The 22,177-nt window shown below is 48.9% G+C and overlaps 6 protein-coding genes across 6 annotated transcripts; 4 read left to right on the forward strand and 2 right to left on the reverse strand.

Annotated features, from left to right (window-relative positions):
- Nucleotides 1–1,778: 1,778 nt before the first annotated feature.
- On the forward strand, nt 1,779–3,057 carry EDB82DRAFT_533477 (uncharacterized protein; the record flags this gene model as incomplete). The annotated part of the gene is made up of 4 exons (XM_065609262.1): nt 1,779–2,026; nt 2,108–2,369; nt 2,526–2,668; nt 2,722–3,057. The coding sequence occupies exons 1-4, from the start codon at nt 1,919–1,921 to the stop codon at nt 3,055–3,057; spliced, it is 849 nt and encodes a 282-aa protein (XP_065465753.1). The 5' UTR covers nt 1,779–1,918.
- A 2,298-nt stretch (nt 3,058–5,355) lies between these two features.
- On the forward strand, nt 5,356–6,994 carry EDB82DRAFT_421958 (major facilitator superfamily domain-containing protein; the record flags this gene model as incomplete). Its single annotated transcript, XM_065607606.1, has 2 exons — nt 5,356–6,482; nt 6,550–6,994. 2 exons carry the CDS (start codon nt 5,356–5,358, stop codon nt 6,992–6,994), a joined length of 1,572 nt encoding a protein of 523 aa, XP_065465754.1.
- Nucleotides 6,995–8,595: 1,601 nt separating this feature from the next.
- On the forward strand, nt 8,596–11,956 carry EDB82DRAFT_572133 (uncharacterized protein). Its single transcript, XM_025729593.2, has 2 exons — nt 8,596–10,586; nt 11,457–11,956. The coding sequence occupies exons 1-2, from the start codon at nt 8,963–8,965 to the stop codon at nt 11,471–11,473; spliced, it is 1,641 nt and encodes a 546-aa protein (XP_025588803.2). The 5' UTR covers nt 8,596–8,962; the 3' UTR covers nt 11,474–11,956.
- A 781-nt stretch (nt 11,957–12,737) lies between these two features.
- Nucleotides 12,738–14,762, reverse strand: EDB82DRAFT_521230 (uncharacterized protein; the record flags this gene model as incomplete). The annotated part of the gene is made up of 1 exon (XM_025729592.1): nt 12,738–14,762. One exon carries the CDS (start codon nt 14,760–14,762, stop codon nt 12,738–12,740), a length of 2,025 nt encoding a protein of 674 aa, XP_025588802.1.
- Nucleotides 14,763–15,268: 506 nt separating this feature from the next.
- Nucleotides 15,269–17,412, forward strand: EDB82DRAFT_74984 (uncharacterized protein). Its single transcript, XM_025729591.2, has one exon. It carries the CDS (start codon nt 15,344–15,346, stop codon nt 17,231–17,233), a length of 1,890 nt encoding a protein of 629 aa, XP_025588801.1. The 5' UTR covers nt 15,269–15,343; the 3' UTR covers nt 17,234–17,412.
- Nucleotides 17,413–18,447: 1,035 nt separating this feature from the next.
- EDB82DRAFT_74981 (uncharacterized protein) lies at nt 18,448–19,438 on the reverse strand. Its single transcript, XM_065610043.1, has one exon. The coding sequence runs from the start codon at nt 19,074–19,076 to the stop codon at nt 18,552–18,554; it is 525 nt and encodes a 174-aa protein (XP_065465755.1). The 5' UTR covers nt 19,077–19,438; the 3' UTR covers nt 18,448–18,551.
- Nucleotides 19,439–22,177: the final 2,739 nt, after the last annotated feature.

The raw sequence follows: 22,177 nt of genomic DNA on the forward strand, positions 1-22,177 counted from the left end.
CAGTTCCTCTCGTTGGCCCCGATGGTCAAACCCAGGTTACCAGCGTTGAAGCTCTCACCAACGGCCATGCTGAGAATCCTACCCCACTTGCCAACGGTGTGCATGCTGAGGCATCTCAGGTCACTGAGTCTTGACCTTCTTTGCAAAATAGAGACGTCGCTTACGATGGGGATACGGGGCCTGCATTTCCCTGTGATGTAGTATGAGGCATATCCCAGAGAGTTTTCCCCACACCTTGATCTGGGTCGATACGAATTTACGCGTCCCAGATTTTAAAATGTTTTTTATGATTTCATTTTTTTTTCGCTTCCAACCCATCATTGGCCACGACGCTCTGTCGATTGCGTTTGGGTTTTTTTGTTTGTTCTTTTTTGGGAGGGGGTTCACGAGCCCAGAGCAGCCTGGTTGTATCTATTACTTGACGGGGTCTTCTACCAGGTGTGGCCCTCGACTACAATAAAACATGCAGCGATTGTGTTGATGGGTCTTGAGGTGGTTCATGATTTACCAAGCCATGGTCACAGGGGCACCGAAACACAGAAATGGCCACAATTGAGTTTTCCTATGCAACGAACGGAAAGAGAGGGAGGCGAGGATACGATCCAGATATTTGATACCCTGCTGAGCGATGCAAAAGTTGATTGCTAGCATGCCTGAGGAGGGTCTATATGGGCGACACATGGTTGTATCAAAAGCCTGTTTTATTGATTTCTAGTGGCGTACTCCAGGGAAGGTATTTTGTTGATTGCGAGGGCGTCGGCGACGTATTGGAAACGGCATGCCACGAGATGCCCACACCATCAAATTTGACCAAGCCTAGCGGGTTGCTGGACGGTTGCAAACACCGAGCAACAGGGATTGCAATCGATGGTTGAATCAGGGTATGTTGAAGGCGAGCAGATTCGAAGCTTCCGGAATCAGATGTGAGAGAAAAGCAGATGCACATGGTATGAACATCGGTACAGGGACGTGTTTGGTTCTCGTTTTTTTTTTCACTCTCTCCACTGCATTTGAAGGGGTTCTGGGATGGTTTTGCTACAATTTCGGTGTTGAATCTTTCTTTTCTTTTCTTTCTCACTGAGGATCTGATGCTAGAGGACCTTCTCAAATTTTGCTAAAAAAAAAAAACATACACGGAGTTTTGCTATCATTTTAAAAATGTACAATAGTTTCAATTTCACAAAAAAAAAAACTTGTTAAAAAAATACAAGCTACTCTCTCACGTTTAACTCTGTTCTATGATATTACACAAGGGTTAGGGGGGATGTAATTTGGTATTGATATCCTGTGTCTCAAATGTAAGTAATTATTGCTTGTTGGATATGCTATAGATGTTTTTCTGTTAGCTGAGTTTAATTGGACTCGAGGTAAATTGTAATATAACCCTAAGTATATTTATCTGTCATGACAATTATCCATCATGTTAGCGGGGTTAAATTGAGGGGTTTTGCACCTAGCTATAGGGTAATTTAGCTAATTATAATTATTTGTCCTTTTCTTCATAAGAGTTAATTAAATTTATAAGGTTTAATTAATATAAAGAGGAAGTTTTTAATTATTATTATATATAAATGTAAAGAGATATATAGGCCCCTTAAGACCTTGAATAAGGGCGACGGCTGTTATATCAAGAACGCCAAATATGGAGTCTTCAGCAATAACAATCGCAAGAAGGTGCGGCGGTGGCTTTTTTGGCAGACATACACTGATCTACTTCCTGCCATGGCCTATCAGGCTTGTCACAAAGAATAGGCAAAGCAGATTAGACAAGAATATCAGTTTATTAGGCTAAGAATCTACTAAAGCCAATCGAATACTATCCAGCTACCTTACTGACGAAATAAAGTCAGTCACTTTAGATGCTTGGGCTCCTTATCTTCTGTATCCTAAGCTTGGGTTTTCTCCCCCCCCACCCGCCATGAGCGACCTTTATACATATTCAGTCTCTTGTTGCGACTGTACAATTTGCGGCATCAAGCTCGATGAAGTCGACCCTTACGGCCTTGACGATGAAATATACGCTGAAGTATGACTTTTTCTTCATCTTAACCCACACAGATACTGCACATGTCTAACGTATCATGAGCAGTCACCGCCTCGCTGGTAGCCCGAGTTATGGAAACAGGACAATGTTGTCTTGTCGAGTTTGTGCTGCTTTAAGCGTCCAAATCCTTTCAGTACCATATCAGATGATTCCATTGGCTGCGGTCCCGTCTTTGAGGACACCAACGAGAAAGGGACACCCAGTCGAGTCGTGTTGAGGCTTGACACCGCACGTTTCGACTGGATCGAACCACAGCGCCCAAACTGGAATTCCACGTCTCGCGACATAAATCTCTACTTTATTGCACTGCATGCTCCTTGCTTGCGTATCGCTCAGCGCGCCATGCAGCTATCTCCCACTGCCCACGTTCACACACTTGGCGATCTATGGTTGACACTTGAACGACAGACTGAAAATGTCTTCCAACTTGAACAATGACAAATACCCATCCCCACGCCACTGATTCCTGCGATTCCTGAAGACCCTCCCACGCCCCGTCCGGCGACAGGACCTGTGAAGCTTGGTTTGAGCCGGTATTTTGTTGATCCAAAGCGTGTCCTCGGTGCAGTAGATGATGATGATTGGGGAGAAGACGTTCATGGCCCACCCCTTACAGACCGCTGGGTGAGTTAATACTGCCTATATACCAACGGTTGTAAATCTGATTGTTTTCTTAGTGGAACTCGGACCTAGAGCATATTCGCGACCTAACGCACAGTCTCCTTTCAAACCTCGACGAGTATGAAGCAACATCAAACCCCTTGCCTAGTTTCAAACATCATCTCGAGGCGCTGCCTCAAGAGATCAAGGAACACATACTGCAGTTTATGCCATATGATATTCCTCTGCAATGCACATACCTGTTAGATCAGTCCTACTGGTGCACTCTACTTTGGCAAATTCCGTTCCCGTGGGACCTTGACCTCGCCATGGTACACGCGAAACTCTCTGGCGATTCGTCGGATGGCCAGAAGGTTGCTAAGCAGTATGACTGGGAGAAGCCTACGCGATAAGTACTGACGCCGATGGATGTAGTCGATCCGGATGTGGTGCCACCGTTACCTAGCATATGCCGAGCTGGGTTAGTGGTTCCGTAAGGGTTGCAGAATCGGCGGCGTATCTGGCAAATCGTTGAAGAAATGCAAGTGAACGACGTCCGCATGGAAGATAAAGGACGTTAGAGGGGTAGGTGGTCATACATAATAAATTGAGATGAGATATCTCAGTTTGACCTCGAAGCACACAATCGTCAAGGATATAATTGCATGAAAGATCACTCCTGACCCAAGTTGTACGATGACACCAGCTAGGTGTAATAAGCCAAAGGCCTCCATTAATATCACGTTAGCATTCGTATTGGGCAGCTTCCGGAACAATACGAATGACTAGTTCTAATGGTCGGAATATATGCCGGCCTTTACCGAGAGAGTACAGAGCATTTCTTTTCACACTTCTTCGCCAAACCCGGGGATCGACTTGGCAAAACGCATTTATGGTGGAGAAGGAAGGTCTTTTACCTTGAATAATTGCTACACCCTTCCTACTATGTAGATTACTGTGGTTTCTACGGAGGTTCTGTCCCGGTGAGTCATGGTGAGCCCACGCTTCAAATGAAGCATCGCGATGGTGAATCGTGAGATATATTGTCTCATGCCATGGGTGTGAGGCCATCGTGAAGTACTGAACGAATCTCACATTTGTGGTTTCAAGACATTGTCAAGGCAAGTTAGAGAAGCTCTGCACACGATGTAATTCGGCTCAGTGGCTGAAATACAGGGGGGGGGGGGGGGTGTGCAAAGACGAAAGTGCTACCATTTTGGGGAGAAACAAGAAGAAAAAGAGAAGAATTGAAGCCATCGTGAGGACATGGCTATCCTGTGCTACCTACCTTCTAAAGGTAGGCTGATAGATCAGCAACTGGGCATTAACAAAAGACAAAGAACGGGTAGACGGTGCCTTGCAGGAGTGTTAAAGCCGGAGCAGGGGACCCCAGAAATTACCTAGAGAGGAAACACCAGAACAAGACCTGCAGAACGAACAGACGTCTGTGCTCTCGTTGGATGTTAGATATCGAATATGGCATTACGTCAAGCGCCGATCCGGAGAGTAAAAGTTAGAGATGGCAGGAAGAAAAATCCTTATGGAAGTAGTTAAAGTGAGTCAGGTATACTTCTTCCCGTGACTATGTTCAGTACAGCGCTGGACGTTTTTGCGGGGAACAAGCTGAGAAGGGACTAAGCCAGTGTCTGGGTACGGGGAGGGAGGCTAACAATAGAAGAAGAGATTCAGAAGAAAGAGTTAAGGAAATGCACGAATGTATTTCTTTTGATAGGGAATAAACCCTCCGATTGGGACATTCTCACAAGAAGAAGGGCACAAAGGATCGGCATGTGTTGTATTGACTCGGTATGATCAGATTGACTCCATTTCCGTGTAAGTGAGTAGAAGAATCTTCATCCGCGCCCTCCAACAGAAGGGCTTCCTGTATAGAATCTTCCATAAGAATTCTACTCTAAATCTCGATATAACACGTCTGATTCGTCATTGGCAGTAGCGCCATGTCATATCCGCGTGGGTCCGGCCTTGACACTGACTAGAGAGTGACTGATCTACATACAGGGGTTGAACTCGAATGCTTCATCATCCCCGGACTTCATAGACAGATTATCGGCCTCCCCAGCTCATGATATTCAATGAAACCGTACTTACTATCAACTGTGTTACTATGGGTGCGATTATGATTATCTCATAAACTTGCCCCGTCCTTCCAAGTACAGAACTCGTCGAGTTGGCAACGGTTATTCAGCTCGATATACTATTTTGTGGACCCAGACTTAGAAAGTTTGGGGGCGAGTTTCCATATAATACTCTCGGATAGACCAACACTTGTCTGTGGGGTAAGAAACTGACAAAGCTGAATCTGGTATCCAAAACACATTCCGGAGCTTACCTCCGGCCGGTCTGGGGAAAAGGGGCCCAATGCTCACGGTAGGTATACCCTCACCTGAAGAACTTGACGTCAACTTAACACAACCAAGGTCACTATGGTGGGGATACCTCACCTCTCCTCACCTCTCCCATACACAATGGCAAAGTCAACGATTTCATCATGATGCAAAGGGTGAAGAAGCGAGAAAAAATGCATCGATATAAATATAAGACGGACGGGCTCTCGGCATTCATTACTACAGACATATCCCATCCAACTGCACTACTCGTCTCCTTCGCCATCTTACTACCCTCCAAGATCTGCGTGAACAGAACAACTCACAAATATGGCTGCTCAAATTACGAGCAGGGCCATGTCCTATATGACATTCAAGCCTGATACCAGCCACGACAGGTACGATGGCCTTTACATCAACGACCAAGGTTATGTCGACTTTTCCCCAGAAGACAAGGAGAATCCACGAAATTGGTCCAAGAAACGAAGATGGGGCATAACTTGTATCGCTGTCTTCCTTGCCATGAACGGAAACTTCGCATCAAGCATTTTCTCAGGGAGTGTCGATTCTGTTGTGGAGGAGTTTGGTGTCTCAACTGTTGCTGCAAGCTTGACGACTTCCATGTTCCTACTTGGTTTCTGTGCTGGGCCCTTTGTCTTTGCACCCCTCTCTGAGTTTTATGGTCGTCGATGGATTTTCTACATCACTTTCATCGCTTACATGGCCTTCAACTTTCTCTGCGCTTTCCCCACAAACTTCGGATCACTCCTTGTTGGGAGATTTTTGGCTGGAGTCTTCATCTCTGCCCCACTAAGCACCACCCCAGGAGTTCTGGTCGATCTCTGGGACCCTATCGAGCGAGGAAATGCTACCGGAATATTCAGTCTTGCTTCCTGGGTGGGACCTTCTTTGGGTCCTGTTGTTTCGGGCTTCGTTCAGCTGAAAAAGGACTGGCGATGGGGCATGTACTCTGTTCTATGGCTTGGAGGCGCGACGGTTTTCTTAATGTTTCTCATTCCCGAGACACACACACCTACTATTCTGGCCCAGAAGTCCAAGCGAGCTCGACAGTCTGGTATCAACGGATACGAGCACGTCGTCATGGAGGGAGAAGAGGACGCGCCTGGCCTCGCCCACGTCTACAAGCTAGCTCTTACACGACCCTGGATCCTCATGTTTGACCTGATTTCCCTCCTCTGCTCTGTCTACACTTGCATCGTCTTCACACTTCAGTTCATGCTCTTTAGCATCTACCCCATTGTTTTCAGAGACATGAGAGGATGGAATGCTGGTGTTTCGCAGCTGCCTTTGCTTGGCCAGGTTGTTGGAGCTGTACTCGGAACCATCGTCATATTCGTCGATAGCGAACGAAGACGAAGCAAAGATGCAGCAGGAAAGATTCTATTGCCTGAAGATCGACTTCTCATGGCCATGTTTGGAGGCGTTGCCTTCCCTATCACCATGTTCTGGCTTGCATGGTCAGCCAATTACAAGTAGGTTTTTCTATTATTCCTTGCTATCCTGCCTTGGATATGTAAGCAAGCGATAGCTAACAATAAGAAGCGCCGTCCCCTGGATCGTCCCAACTCTTGCGGGAACATTCCTCTCTGCCGCCCTGATGCTTGTTTATGTCGCCATAATCAACTACCTTACCGACACATATGCCTCATATGCAGCGTCAGTTATCGCCGCCAACACTGTTGCTAGATCTGCTGGTAGCGCTGCTGCTCCCCTCTTTACAACCCAGATGTTTACCGCTCTTGGTGTTGGTGGTGGAGGTTCTCTTATTGGAGGAGTCGCGACTCTACTGGCTTTTATCCCCTTCATATTCTTTTGGTATGGCGCTCGCATCCGAAAGAAGAGCAAGTACGCTCTTGTCGAACCTGACCAGATAGAGAAGCTGGACGAGGAGGCTGATCCTACCGACTACGGTGTCGAAGGCGAAGAAACTCAGCACGTGGGTGACATGGATCAACCTCAGCACAAGCGCTCTGACAGCGCATGAAGGACCAAGAGTCACCGGAAATTCACTGGACTTGTACGAATCATGGTTATTCTGGAATTGGAAATTGTATGGATGTTGTTTTGTTTTCGAAGGAGTTGTGGGTTTATTCATGTAGCACTTGTAAAGCATCCATATGAGACTTTTAGACCAGAGTGCCTAGTATTGGCACATATTCCATCTTTATGGCTTTGGCATACTATAGTATAGTATTTTACTCTATCCAAGCAATCTGTATCCTTATAAGATCACAGACCAGTGGGCAGTATGTAGTACAATTGCGAATATTATTTGCCTCCAGCTGTTCGGTATCAGGGGCACCCACTAAAACAAATACAAACTACCCGACTATTGGGTAACTACCAAAGTCATAGTGACCATAAGGCTGAAGTGTAGAGTCGGTAGCCATAGCACGATCGCCTTGTGGCCCCACCGAAACACCCTCGCTTGTCTCGCAAAGGACGTCATTATTATCACATAGTCAGACTCTGATCCAAAGACGGCATTTTCATTTCATCCTATTCGATAGACTGGTGTGGCTGCTGCTGTAAAAACGTGGCTAAGCCGGTCATGAACTATCATCAGCAGGCACCGTTTCTTGCATCACATGTTGCGAATGTCATCATGTCGAAGCTCAAGTTGGTGGCACGAAGGAAAATAGATGATTGGACGGTCTAACTTTCCGCCCGGTTTGTCTTGAGTCCCTAGTTCTCTTCTAGAAACACTTGTCACTTTTATGAAACTCGGACTAACCAACAGACAACTCATCAAAAGTGGCAAACTCGATCCCAAAACCTAGGACAAGCACCTTATCGAGGATCGTCAATATGCAGATATCCTCCCTTGTACGATGTTGCACGAACCGTGGCCTATCACTTCGGGTAACGGCCTGTGAGCCTCGTTTCAAGATGATCTTCACTAATATTTGGGAAGAGATTCGGCAAGACAAAGCTAAACTCAAAACACTACACGGAATGTCCAGTGGCTCAGTCAATTGCCAAGGTCAACTACCGCAAGAGAGCGGAGACGAGACTCTATCAACCACATCATGTTCGGTGTTGCCGGTCGTTGTTGCGAGGTTGAAGTGGAATAAATGCACGGATAGCTGTGGCGCAGCCGCTGATAAAGAGAAACGATCAAAGGTTCAAAGAAACGAAACTGGGCTGTGCTGAGTGCCCAGCTGGCTGCTGAATGCCGCGCCCAGCACGCCCAAGAGTTTCTAATGGGGCCTTGCAGGGCCGTGATCCCTGTCAAATAGCGTCAGCGTTGTGCGTCCAACGTCCAACTTCCCACGAACCCCTCTCTATTACGTCGTTGGCCTCGCCCCGCTTATACGTAACTTACTACCTCATGGAACATAGACAGACAGATATTATTGAGATACTTAAGAATGGAAGGAAAAGAAAAGTCGGCAGATACCTAACAAAAATCAGCCTGATTATCACAATAGGTAAAAAATAAGAAGTAAAAAGCAAAAAAATAAAAATAATAAAATGATGCAACCTAACTAGAGCCGCTTCCAAGGCTCTTCTTAAAAGTCAGCAGGGAAGTAACTTGTTTCTATTGCTGCCTTCCGTATGCCATTGATGCCCATCCATCCACCAAACTAAGGTAAAGCAGGTGCGGCCTTGTCCACTAACAGCCCACTTTCTGCTGTTCCCGTTCCGTCCATCCAGTCCTAGATGCTTTCCGCCCCTTGTTGCAATACCAAAGGACCCTGTTTTGCTTGCCTGGGCTTGGGCCTGCCCTTGGATGTCTGTGGCTCGGTTTCTCCTGCGAGTTGCTTTTCTTGATCTGCTCCTCCCGCCACATCCATCCTCTTTCGTTTTCTTTCTTGCATCGTCATAATCATAATCATACAACTCTACATTAACGACGTCTTCGTCACAACTATCAAATATACAACAAACATTTATTTTGCATCATCGCCAGAACATACCGACGACAAAGAAAACTACACACACCGTCCTTATGGCCAACTACGACCCGTATGATCGGGATTACTCTCGTCGCTATGTGCGAGAGGAGCGCCGAGAAGATCCCCGTTATCTCGACCCTAGAGACTCTTTCACCTCAAAGACTCACCGCGAGATTGTCCCTCGTGGGCGCGAAGATAGCGATTTGTCTATAGAAGAGGTTCGCCGTGAATTCCCCCCACCCGGCACCCGCGATATCCGTCGTGCTCGATCCGCTGGACCAAACTACTACGAAGAAGAATACGAATATCGCCGGGGATACGACCCTCGCGATCGTGATTATGACCGTCGTTCTCACCGAGGAGGGCACTCCAGCCCCTACTACGAAGATGAGGATCGCAAGCCCAAGTCTAAGGGAATGTCCAAGAACGAGAAGATCATTGCAGCCGTCGCCGGTGCTGCCCTTCTTGCTGGTGGCAAGGAGTTGTACGATCGTCGTGAAGCCAAAGAGGAGCGTACTGACATCCAACGCAACCCCCTCTCGACCGCAGCCCTGGCTGGTGTTGGCGCTCTGGCCGCCTATCAGGGCGCTCAGTTCTACAACAAGCAGCAGGCCAAGAAGGACCAAAAGGCCAACATGATCCTCCAACGGGGCCGTGACGGTTACTACAGCGATTATTACTCAGACGAAGATGAAAGCCCCAGAGAGAAGAAGGGCCACAAAAACTTCCTTGAGAGTGCCATTGCAGCTACTGGTCTTGGTGCTGCCGTGAAAAGTCTTACTGGTGGTGGCTCAGAAGATAACAGGAGCCGCCGTGGAGGTAGTCCCTCAAGTGAGCGGTCTCGCTCTCATGCTGGTGGAAGCGGCGGCGCCAACAAGATCCAAAAAGCTGCCATGGCCTCTCTTCTTGCTGGTGCTACAGAGGCCTTCCGTGTCGCCAAGGAGCCTGGTGGTTGGAAGGGTGAGAAGACGAAGCGCATCCTTACCGCTGCTGCTGGTGCCGCTGCTGTCGACACAGCAACTGACGATAAGGGAGGAAAGAGAGGCCTAGCTGAAGCTGTCATCGGTGGCTTGGTCGGCAACCGCTTGATCAATGGTTCGAGGAACGATATAGAGGAGGATCGCAAGACTGGCCGTAGTCGCTCCCGCTCGCGCGCCCGATCCAGGTCTCAAGGAGGCGGAGGTGGCGGTGCCAGTGGTCTTGCTGCTCTTGCAACCGCTGGCCTAGGTGCTCTTGGCGCAAAGAAGGTTCTGGATCGCTCAAGATCACGATCCAGGAGCCGCAGCGTAAGGGGGAGGGGAAGGAGCGCCTCCTACAGCCCCTCTCCAGACCGTCGCCGCCAGCGCAGCCGAAGCCGAAGCGTTGTTGACAAGGCTCGCAATGGCTTGGCCAAGCTTGGTCTTGGGGCCGGCGCCGGCGCAGCTGCCACCGATGAGTACCAACGTCGCCGCGATCAGGATGACTTCAGCGAGCGTGGTGGCAGTCGCTCCCGTCGATACTCGGATGACATGTACGATGACAGACGAGCTGGCGGCAACCGAGACTATTACGATGAGGACCGGTCCTATCGGGAGAGGCCCAGAGAAAAGCGACGAGGAGGGCGCTCTGATTACTCGTCATCATCATCAGACATCGGAGATTCTGATGAAGACGAAAAGCGAGCAAAGAAAATGAGAGGTAAGCAAATCATTACTACAGGCTTAGCGGCCGTAGCCACTATCCACGCAGCGCACGGGGTCTATTCTAGTATGGAGAAGAGGAATGCCAGACATAAGGCTGTCAAAGAGGGACGACTGAGCGAGGTCGATGCCAAGAAGCTCAAGACCAAAGCGATTATGCAAGATGCCGCATCCGTGGGGATTGCTGCTATGGGTATCAAGGGAGCTATATCTGAGATGAAGGAAGCCAAGGACTTGACAAAAGAGTGCAAGGAATTCAACCAAGAGAAGGCCCGCCGTCACGAGAAACGAGTGCAACGGCGGGTGAGACATCAATCGATAGGCGACGGCAGGACAAGAGCCGACAGTTGGGCTCCTTCGTCTCGGAGAGTTGACGGGTACGACTCGGATCTCGAGTATGAATACTCTGACCCCCGAGATTATCAAGGCAAACCATACAGAGGCAATACCTTTCCTGCCGAGCCGTACGGGACGGACACCTACAGGAGAAATCCTAATGGGTTGCCGTCTCCCTATTGAGCATTGGTCGAATCTGCATTGCACCTTCCTCCCAAACAACAACCACAACACATAAATTCATGACTTATGACGAGACGACTATTTAGCTCATGATAAAATCTTGAGCCCAACCAGCAGAGGTGTTATTGGTAAATTGGCAATTGGATACGAAACAGGGAATATGGAAAGAGAAGGGGACTGTGTGAATGTGACCTACGGCGCTGTGTGGTGTGGTGTGGTGGCTGTTTACTGCTGAAATTCCCCTGATGCATCAGATAGATGAAGCACACTTGCTTTCTCCCCGCAACCTTGCCCACATTTGTTTCACATGTGTATTCAAAACAAAGACTAACGACGATGATTGTATTAGACCATCGCCGATATTGAGCCAGTGGCTCGATTCCTGCAGAATCAGGCGAAAGCTCATGCCCACTCATGGAGTGAGCAGCCTATCTTGAAGACGCAGAAGCAGGCCCATAGCCATATCCCGGCAGACCGGCACAAGCATGCATGCCTGTCCAACGATGAGGTGCATGGTCACGTTCCACCGCAGCCATGATGGAGTTGGGTCTAGAAGGATAGAAGGACTCTAGAACTGAGGAAATTATGGGAGGACGACGATGATCCAACGGGATGTGAGACCAAAGGGGTAATAAGAAACGGTAGGTAAGTGACGGAAAGGCACTGTATGCACGATGATGACAGGTGGGAACGCGGCTATCCGGCCCCGGGAAGAACGGCCTTTTTTTTTTTTTTTTGGGATGTTGCAGATCGATTCTCAACGATTGGACAAAGTGCGACGAGATCGGGAATACATATGAGAAAAAAGAGCTACTGTAAGCCATGTGTCCCTCGGAGGGATGCGGGCCTACAAAACGATATGACATGATGGATATTGACTTTTTTTTTGCTTCTTTCTTCTCTTGGTTATGGATTTGATATATGTTACTCTGGATATAAAACGAGCTGGGGAGTTGCATCTCACCCAGATCTTAAGACAACTTAACGAATCATGATCTATAATGAACAATCTTGGCTTATATAAAGGTCATTTTACCTCTTGGGGAAGAAGACAGAGTTATTACATGCCGTCCGATGATTCAGGTTTGAAACAAAGTGAGATAGCAAATAAGCTCATCTTTCCTCAACCGACGAGCTCTAAAACCATGGAGATCCTTGTCCTGTTCCTGTCGCTCGTTGGACATGCGTAGTCTACCATGTCCTTTCCCCCCACGAAATGCCCTGACTTGGTTGCTTGACCTTGGCTTTAGTTCCGGAGCTAATTTTTTTTTTGCCAAGACGTCATAGTATGATGACGTCAACTGATGTACCCACTAGCATTGCCAACTCATCCAGCAGTCGAATACTTTAATCCCGAGATATCTTGTTATGCAGCCTGGTTCAACAGAGGATTCTAGATAGATGCTGCGTCTGCTTTCGTTATGTAGAAGATCATTCGTTCTTGGGCTACAACACCGAACATTACGAACAAGCTTGGTTAGGCGTATAACAGCCAATTATGATAGGTTGAGTTGCGCACGATCTCAGTCGGATGGTGCTGCTATTATTATGTCGAGATGTAGCCATATGAGAGTAGTATTTGCGTACTGGTACCAATAGTTGCTTGCCTGCAACATGCTTATGCTTGTCCTCAAGCGCCGAGCCCTCCGCCTGACTGTTGTTTCCAGCTCTGCGCCATAGATAAGAGGTTGGAGAGATTGGCAGCTTGCTTGTCGTCGGCAGGGAATACATAGTCGATGTACTCCTCCCACGAGTCGTCTTCGAGCTTTCTCCGTCTCTTTGTCTTGCGCGGCATCTGTTTCTGGACCGCCTCCAAGTCCTCCGCAGAACCGTGCGTGCGCTCGAATGACAACCAGGCGTTGAGAAGTGATACGCATTCTTCCTTGAGATCGCGGTCTCGCATACTCTTGTGTGCTCGCTTGAAAACCTTGCGTGCCCTTGCCTTGGCCTCTTCGGTGACAGGCTGCTCCTCGTCCCCTTCTTCCTCGTCGTCTTCGGGAATGTTGATCTCGAAATGTGCGTAGCTGATCCAGACCTTGACGTGGCCCGTTTTCTCGAGCAAACGCTCGTAAAGGGCGCGTGTGCGTTCGTACTCGCCCTCCTCCTCCTCAAAGTCGATGTATGCTTTCCACAGTAGTTCCGGCATATCAAGCTGCTGTTGCTGAACGGCAAGCTCAAAGATGGCGCGTGTGCGATCCAGATCGTCCAAGCCACGTTCCAGTTCTGCGAATTTGATCCATGTCTGGCAATTAGCCGAGTTGAATTCAATGTGCTTCTCGTAGAGAGTACGGCATCGCACAAACTCAAACAGCCTGCGCTCCAAATCAATGTAGCCGTTGAAAATCTTGTCTTTTGGGCACATGCCTATAGCGCGTCCGAGAAGTTTTCGTGCCGCAGTAAGCTCACCTTGTCGGATCTCGAATTCTGCCGCCATAAGCCAGATTTTAGCAAATGTAAACCGCTTGTGCGGAATAAGACCCAGGCATGTGTTGTAAATCTGCCGTGTCCGCTCGACGTCCTGTCCTTCCATCTCTTCCCATATGGCGTAAAAGATCCACAGGTAGATATATCGTCGCCAATGTCGCTTCTCCTGTGTTGGTGGAACCTGAGCCACTGCTCTCTCGTATATGTCTCGGATTCGATCAGAGTCTTGAGAAGTTTCCTCGAGTTTTGCGTAGTCGAACCAAGCATCGTAGTTCTTGGGGTTTTCCTTGATAAGTTCTTCGTAATACACCCTTCTCTTGGATAATACAACATCCTCGACCCCATCCTTGTCACCAAATTGCTTCTCAAACGTTGTGTATGCCTTGTGGAGAATCATAGACTTTGATCGTGGCAAACGATCCAGAGCGTACTTGTATATCGCCCGAGCACGCTCATACTCTTTCAGCTTGGCCTCATAACGAGCATAGGCAATGAACAGTTTCTCATCGGCGAAGTCATCGCCCAGTGCTTCGACCGCGTCTCCAAATACTTCCCGTACCTGATCGCTTGTACCATATTCCTCCTCGAACTTGGCCCATTTGATCCAGTTCCGGGACTCGGGGTGAAGCTGAGTGAAGGTTCGAAAGATTTCTCGTGCGCGTTCGAATTCGCCGTATCGCTTCTCCAACTTGATATAGGAGCTCCATGCAGCCTCGTCAGGGTGCCATTGCATCCATCGATCAAAGACTTGACGAGTTCCGGGGATGTTGCCCAGCATCTCCTCCATGTACACATATTTGTACCAGAGCTTGTCAACTCGTGGCAATCTAGAGACGGCTCTGTCCAGCAAGTTTCGCGCATGATTGATATTCCTCGACTTCATCTCCGACTCGATATAGCGGATCCATAGCTGGACGTTGTTGGGATGGGCATCAAGAGCGCGCTCGAAAACGGACTCGGCGCGCTTGAACTCCTTCTGCTCAAGCTCCCATTGCGCATATCGCATCCAGTTGTTTAGGTTTAATCGGTTGCGTCGAACGTAATCCTCGAATTCCTTCCTCTTTCTCCCCTGAAACTCGTGAAGCTCTTCCAGATCAGCGAAGCGTTGGGTAGGCGCCTGAACTCCAACTTCTTGTCGGTCGACAGCTTCTCGGAGTAGCTGTTCGGCGCTGATTTGAACAGGCGCGGCGGCCTTGTTCTTGACCCTTGGGGGTCCCCTGGATGACTCCATCTTGTACTATGCGCGTTTTTCGATCAAGATTCTTGATGCAATCAACGCTGTCGATGCGAGGCGAAAGTAGGCGAAAGCGAAGGATGAATGAATGAATGAATAGCTACGATGGATAAAATTCCAGGACAACAGCGACGCGACGAGCCAGGTTCAAAAATTCAGGTGTGGCTATCCAATGAGACACTAGATGAAGCCACAATGATGTGGAGCAAGTAGGCCAGGATTGATTGTACATCTATCTACAATCAAGACTCGGGCATATTGGTTAGAAAGAAGAAGAACAAGAAGAAAATAGAATCGAAGAAATTAGCAAGTAATTAAGATGATATGTTGTTGCTTATAATCGCATCCTTCTTTATTCGCAGCTGGTCAGGCTGGGAGAAGGTCCGGAAATATAGACAGACAGACAAAGTTGTAGACCACTGAATTTTGGTGTAAGTTTAGAGGTCGTGTTTTTCCGGGTCCCGAGCTCATAAAAGGCAAATATTTAGCTTCGCTTTAATTTATCACTGTTTCATGACCCTCCTTCGCGACAATCACTCTCACTCATTCACACCATCATTTTGCAACGCGCCGCCATCATGTCGACCGACGCAGATGACCTACTTAACGATTTTGGAGACTCAGGAGATGAGGGCGAAGAGGAGAACAACGATGGCCTCATCCGGGATCAAGAGGCAAGTGGCGATCGCGATCGCGATGCCATGGAACTAGATGGGGAAGCCGAAGCAAAGAACGACGATGACCCCGATGCCGATTTGAACGACAGAGACGACTCCGAGGCGACAAAGGTCAAGGTCGAGAAGATGCAGCTTGGAGGAGTCAAAGACGTTCGAAGCGTGGCCAGTCTGATGCAAACGTTGGAACCAGTTCTTGAGGTTAGTACATATATCCCCATATCTTTTCTTGACGGTCGCATCATGATGAACGATTCGTTTACATCAGTTATTTTACGGAACAGTCCTGACGTATTGCCTCGAACGCTACAGAAAATCGCACATTTTCGATCGCAAGCCGCGACGCAAAACACCATCCAAGGAAATATCGAAGATCACCCCGAATATCATCTCCTGACACAGTCCAACAGCTTATCGACCCAGATCGATGGAGAAGTTGCCCTCGTCCATAAATTCATCCGTGATCATTACTCAACACGATTCCCCGAGCTCGAACGACTGGTCACGACACCACTAGAATATGCCAAGGTCGTCGCCATCATAGGAAATGGGCCTTTGGACTCGGAGAGCATCAAAGCACTGCAGACTTCGACCGACAATCCTCTGGGAATAACTCTCAAGTCTGTTCTCGATGGACCCTCGCTCATGATTGTGACGGTCGAAGCCACGACGTCTAAAGGTCATGAAATGACTTCAGAGGAGCTTCAGCGCGTCTACAGAGCGTGTGAGATGACTATATCTCTAAATAACGCCAAGCAAACGTTGGCAGAATACGTCCAGTCGCGCATGAACATCTTTGCGCCTAATTTGACCGCTCTCATCGGTTCCCTTACTGCTGCCCAGCTTCTCAACGCAGCAGGCGGACTCACGGGTCTCTCAAAGACGCCTGCCTGCAATATCGCCAGTTGGGGCTCCAAGAGGAAGCACTCAGGAATGGCTACAAATATCGGCGTTCGACAACAGGGTTACCTCTACAACTCAGAAATGATCCGAGCCATTCCTAGCGACCTGAGGAAGCAGGCCTTGAGAGTTGTGGCAGCTAAGCTAGTCTTGGCTGCCCGGGTCGATCGTATACATTCGAGCCCGGACGGGTCTACAGGAGAGGAGCTTAAGTCAGCGTGTCTCGAGCGCCTTGAGAAGTTGACAGAACCACCGCCCAACAAGGGTCAGCGTGCGCTTCCAGTCCCAGACGATAAGCCATCCCGCAAGCGAGGTGGACGACGTGCCCGCAAGGCAAAGGAGGCACTCGCTATGACCGACCTTCGTAAGCAACAGAACCGCTTGGCTTTTGGCAAGGAGGAGAAGGAAGTCGGTTATGGACTTGGCGAGGGGACTGTTGGTATGGGCATGATCGGACAGTCCAATGACGGTCGTATCCGAAGTACTCAGATCGACCAGCGTACCCGAGCAAAAGTCAGTGCCAAAAACAAGGGCTGGGGCGGAAACAGCACCGTTGGTGGTGCTGCCTCGTCTATCGGTGGTTTTGGCCAAGCATCCAACATTGATCTACGGGGTCGCGGACTGCGGGCAACCGGCGTCGGCAGCACGGTTGGATCAGGGACCGGTACATCGTCATCTCTGGCATTTACCGCTGTGCAGGGTCTGGAACTCGTTGATCCTAAGACGCAGGCCGAGCTTAGCAAGAAGCGCAAAGCTGAGGAGGACAGATGGTTCAAAGGCGGTACATTCACGCAAGTTGGGGGATCATCGAGCGGTAATGGCTTCAAGGTACCAGAGCTTCCGGCAGCCAAGCGAGTCGATACAGGTTCGACCAAAACAGGTTCCTCAGCATAGAAATAATCGAAGTATAGCATCATTATTATTAAGAGACGGCGGTGCGATACGGGGCAGTACTGTATACTACGGAATGGCGCGGCATGTGACAGTATTTTACTGTGAAAAGATGGAGGGTGGATCGCCATGGGAAAGTGCTTGAATAGCATGAGCAACATCACATTTGCATCATCACGATCATCGCCGATGATGTATGTATCGCATCAGCTTGCAATTCGCGGAGGTCCCGCATCCAGCTTGTACGTACCACAATACGACGCTATCCATAGCTAAAGCTACTCCAACCAAACAGCACCAACGAAAAAGAAAGAAAGAACCATTAATTTTCCCAAGGCGGGTGTCCGGCGAACAAGGCGTTTCAGGGAGAGGGACTACGAAAGACTAACAACAGCGGGGAAAGTTGGGAAAGTAAATTAGCTGTACTTGAGAGTAGCTCAAATTCGATGATAACTCTTGAAATGTGTTGATTGATCACATTGAGATCTGTACCCAAAGTGGTAATAATAATAAAAGGAAAGAAAATAAACATGCTTCGTCAAAGTTTCGCACACGAATCGTAGTTGCTGGGTTAATAGCTGGCTCTGTTCAGTAAGTGGACAGGCAAACGGGCTGAGGTAGCAGCAGAGGGCGGTTAGGTTAGCCCAAACCGGGGGCGACTGAGAGTGAATATAAATCAACAATCTCGATCGATCGACAGTGATCATCGAATTTACTACCAGCGTGACCTGTCAAACGAAAACATGGTTGCAGCATATTGGTCCCTTTTTAATTTTTTCAAAGGATGATTATGCCATGCCACATCACGAGAGGTCCTTTGTTTCCAGTCGCACTAGGGACGCATTCCTAGGTTCCGAGACGTTAAGATATCCGTGTTGCGGTTGCAATGTAAGCATATGGTTAGGCAGCCAGTCGCTTGCCTTGGCAGATTCGCTGTGTTGCAATTACAGGGTAACAGTCGTATTTACAACTTCAACCTGTTGTGTAGAGAACACATTCCTGGCTGGCTGGCTGACTGTCGTCAAGCCCGTACGGGAACCCTGCTGTTGTTTCGACAAGGGCAGAGACCTTTTACACCGCCAGAAACGCTTGTTTCAGGGTATCGAGATGTGAGAATGCCGTATTGTAACTACTATCATGCTCAACTTGTAAGCTTGCTGTATCTGAATGCACATACTACTAGATACAATGCGCCGTTACCTAGAACAAGCAAAGTTGGCAAGATCAACCATCAAATGACGACTCTAATCAACTCACCCCTTGTTGCACATTCACCCTCGCCAACTGACTATTGAAGATGTTGCGGTCTGACCAATAGGGCTCATTGTCCTGCGACAAGATTATCAACTTCGTGAGAGATGAACATGGTAGAGAAAAACCAGATAATCTCGTGCTTCACGAACAAGATAATGAAGCAGACTAGCACCGCGAAGCTATAGATTAGGTTTTGGCTAGCAATAAGATAGCCGTCCGTAGATATTGCACCGTGAAGAGGAGTTTCCCACTGCCAAACGAAGTTATCATGGCGTGGTATTGTGACCCCGCGTATCCAATACCGAGCAAGGGCTCTTGTGCGGCCGCGAGCTAGCCCCACGAAGTAAGCAAGGAACAAAACATAGTGAGTGGTACAGCAAGTAGTAGAAACAACAGACAAAACAACAGCTGGAACACTCCCTGATACATAATTGCGAACGTGATAAAGACGTAGCGCCTTTCGCGCAGTGCTTCCATCGATGAATGCATAATGGGCGAGAATACTATAGCAACCATCGCTTGCTAGTACCAATTTAATGTTGCAAATAGATATTGAGAATAACACTAGAGTGAAGGGGGGGAAAGGCAACATATCCACAGAATAACCCGACGTTAGATTCCATTGCGCCTGTGCCCCGGTAGTCCCTGGGCAGAATCAAAAAGAACGACGCGCGGCGAAGCGGATCGAAGATGGACGTTATCACAGAAAGGCGGTGATAACCAGCCCTGGTATACACTTGCATGACCCCGGAGAGCGCGAGAACATCAAAGAACAACAGGCCCCCAAGCAGTATCGGCAATGCTACAAGAATTGATGAAATTGCCAGCAACCAAGCAGACCCTTGTAGTGCCCGGACTGGCTCCCACTGGTTGATGGCTCGCCGCCTGGCTCCGGTCGACTGGTTTGGCTTACGGCTGGTAGCCGCTTGTACCTGACAATCTATCCTCAAGGAACCAAGAATACTCTCAGGCCAGTGCTGTTATTGGTCCAAGAATGCTGAACGTCCCGAATAGAGGGGCCCAAGCAAGCGAGAAAGGACAAGGCATCACATCATGGTTCAGCGGCGTCACAGGCGAGGTCCCCTAAATCCTCTTCTCTCCACCAGTTATCCTGTCCTAGGACCAGTCTGAGTTTGGTCCCTCCCCCTGCCTGCCATGTGTGCTTTGATGGACGCTGTGGACATGTTGAGTGGTGAGAGGATGATCGCCGGGGTCCTCTGAATTTAGACGAGCCCCTTGTTCTCTCCGGGCCCTCTTCTCCGGCGCAATACCTTCACGCCCCTAATACCCTTGAAATTCTGTCTCATAGCCCATCGGTCACTGAGGCGGCGGGACCCTTAGGAGCCACGCGGACGGGACCGATGAGGCTGCCCTGCCAGGGCATCCGACACCAAGCGTGCTCCACACAGGGCAGCACTGAGAACCCCAAAAGAGACCGATTCCCCTCCTGTCCCAAGATCCCAACTGAGCGTCGTTGACTCGATCCCCTTCGATGCTTCGATCGCGCTCAGTGAGAGCCGATGCGCTGCCACTGCCGCCATTCACCATGCCCCCGCTGCCCAGGGAAACAGAACCCTGGCCGACATTCATTCAGCAACTAAGCTTGGCTGATACATGTTGACTTTCGGTCATCTGCGCACAGCACTGTTCAGTCCTATCTCCCCCTGTGTTAACTGAACGAAGCCTGTACACACCTGCTTGGTTTTCTGGAAGCCCTTTCATCTCTATAAACCCGACTAGACTACAGCACAGGCGCCAACCATTGGACTGGATCTCAAAATCTTGTCGTGGCCGTGCAACAGGAACGCCTAATTAATCCTACATTTTAGAATGAAACAGCGCATCCAAGGCAATGCTCATTGATCAACGGAGTCAGCGGTTGTTTCGAACCCCCATCCGTATAGGAAGCCAGCAGGCTGTCTTCTCGATGCCTAATTTGGTTACTTAGACATCGATAAATTCCCTTACATGGCAGGAGGTCATGGGTCACAATCGGTGTCTATGCTCCCAGTATGGATACTGTATCAAGATATCCTGATTTGATCCGGGCAATTGCGTCATCGGAAGTAGATGGAAAGCCTGCCACCCTGGGAACTAGCATGCATAGCTTAATATTAACCGGGACATACATACTGGCAGAGGCTTGTAAATCTGGAGTGCTTGTTGCATACAGAGAGACAAGGTAGTTGACCTGGCACAAGGTACCAGATCGAATTAGACAGCGATCCTGTGAATAGAGTAGTGAAAATGGTTCGTGGCTGCGATGGGATTGCCAGTGCTCATCTGATACCCTCAAGCCTCGTCAACCGAGACAGTTTTGTGTCTGTCTGAGCACAGATAGTGGCGCTCAGCCGTGTTGAGGATTCGGTGACGTCAATGGTCAACGACGTAAGTGCCATAATATGCCTGCAGACCATTCTTCAAGGCAAAAAAGAGGCGTCTCCGAATGATATCTCATGATGGAGGGACCCTGATCGTTCCAAGTTCAGGGTTCCAAGAACTCCATACATCTTGGTTGACAATCCGGAGCAAAACCGCCGGAGGGCTGACCAGATTTTTCGTAGATCGAGGTTGATTGACGAGTTTGGACAAGGACTACGATTGTATTGGACAAAGATCTGTGAACATCATCTTTCGTCGTAAGCAACCCTGGTAAAGGTTGATGCAAAGTAAAAGTCAATTCTGCGACGTAAGAGGGGTGTAACGAAACAAGGCGAGGCAAGGTCTAGCCAGTATGCTTGTGCTAGACCAGGGTTGATCAGTCTGAATGGACCAGTCAACTTAAACGGAGGATATGCGAAACCTCCTCATTCATCAGGTTATCAGCAAGTGTCATTTTAGTGCGGTTGGACTGGTGCCCTTCAACATGGCCATTCTGCCGAGATGGAGAAAAACCAGTACCTAAACTGATGAAAATTCAACTCGTTAAGTCTTCAACGCTCCAGTTGAGACACCTTTTGAACCGGGGGTTAGACTCCATGCCCATGGAAAGCAAACAGGAAACCACAACAGGGCCCTGTAGAAAAATCAAAACGGTGCATAAGATAGAGTTGCCAGGTGGGTTATTCGGAGGGCATCCGCAAGCTCATGATTGGCCAAAGACCAACCTCAAAACAGTTTGTAATTCCAAAAACGCAACTCTGGTGGTGCCAAATCAGTATGTATGTATGGAACGAATATCACCAGCTCACAAATAATATCTGTAAGATAGAATGACTTTCCTCCTGCGATGAATAAATTTCCAAAGACGGCAAAACCGATCATGACGGTGAACCGACGGACTTGATTCTGATCGTATTGCGGCCGGTGCTGGTGATGGTCGTAAACAGCACAAATGTTGGCATTCACCCTGTCTCCATAGGAAAGCCATACACCAACTACTCCCTTGATCGCCATTTATCGATCTTTCCCGATTATTGGCTGTCAGAGTTTTCTCCCCCCCCCCCCCCCCCCCCCCCCCCAGTCTTGATGGGGACCCTTGGGGCGACCCTGGGAGCGTTAGCGTCAAGGGGATGATTGTCCGTTCCCCGCCCCTCCACATCTGCCCGCTTGCGATGCAGTTGTAAACAAAACCCAGCATTTTAGGGGTGCTTATGGGAAACCCACTGACGCTCTGCTCCATTTGCAGCCCGCAACCAGCGACAGTCCTTGAGGGTTAATATGGGGGCACGTTCCCCAGAGCTAGAGAGCGTG

This window comes from Fusarium venenatum (genome assembly GCF_020744135.1).
Source record: "Fusarium venenatum strain MPI-CAGE-CH-0201 chromosome Unknown EDB82scaffold_1, whole genome shotgun sequence".
Taxonomy (NCBI): domain Eukaryota; kingdom Fungi; phylum Ascomycota; class Sordariomycetes; order Hypocreales; family Nectriaceae; genus Fusarium; species Fusarium venenatum.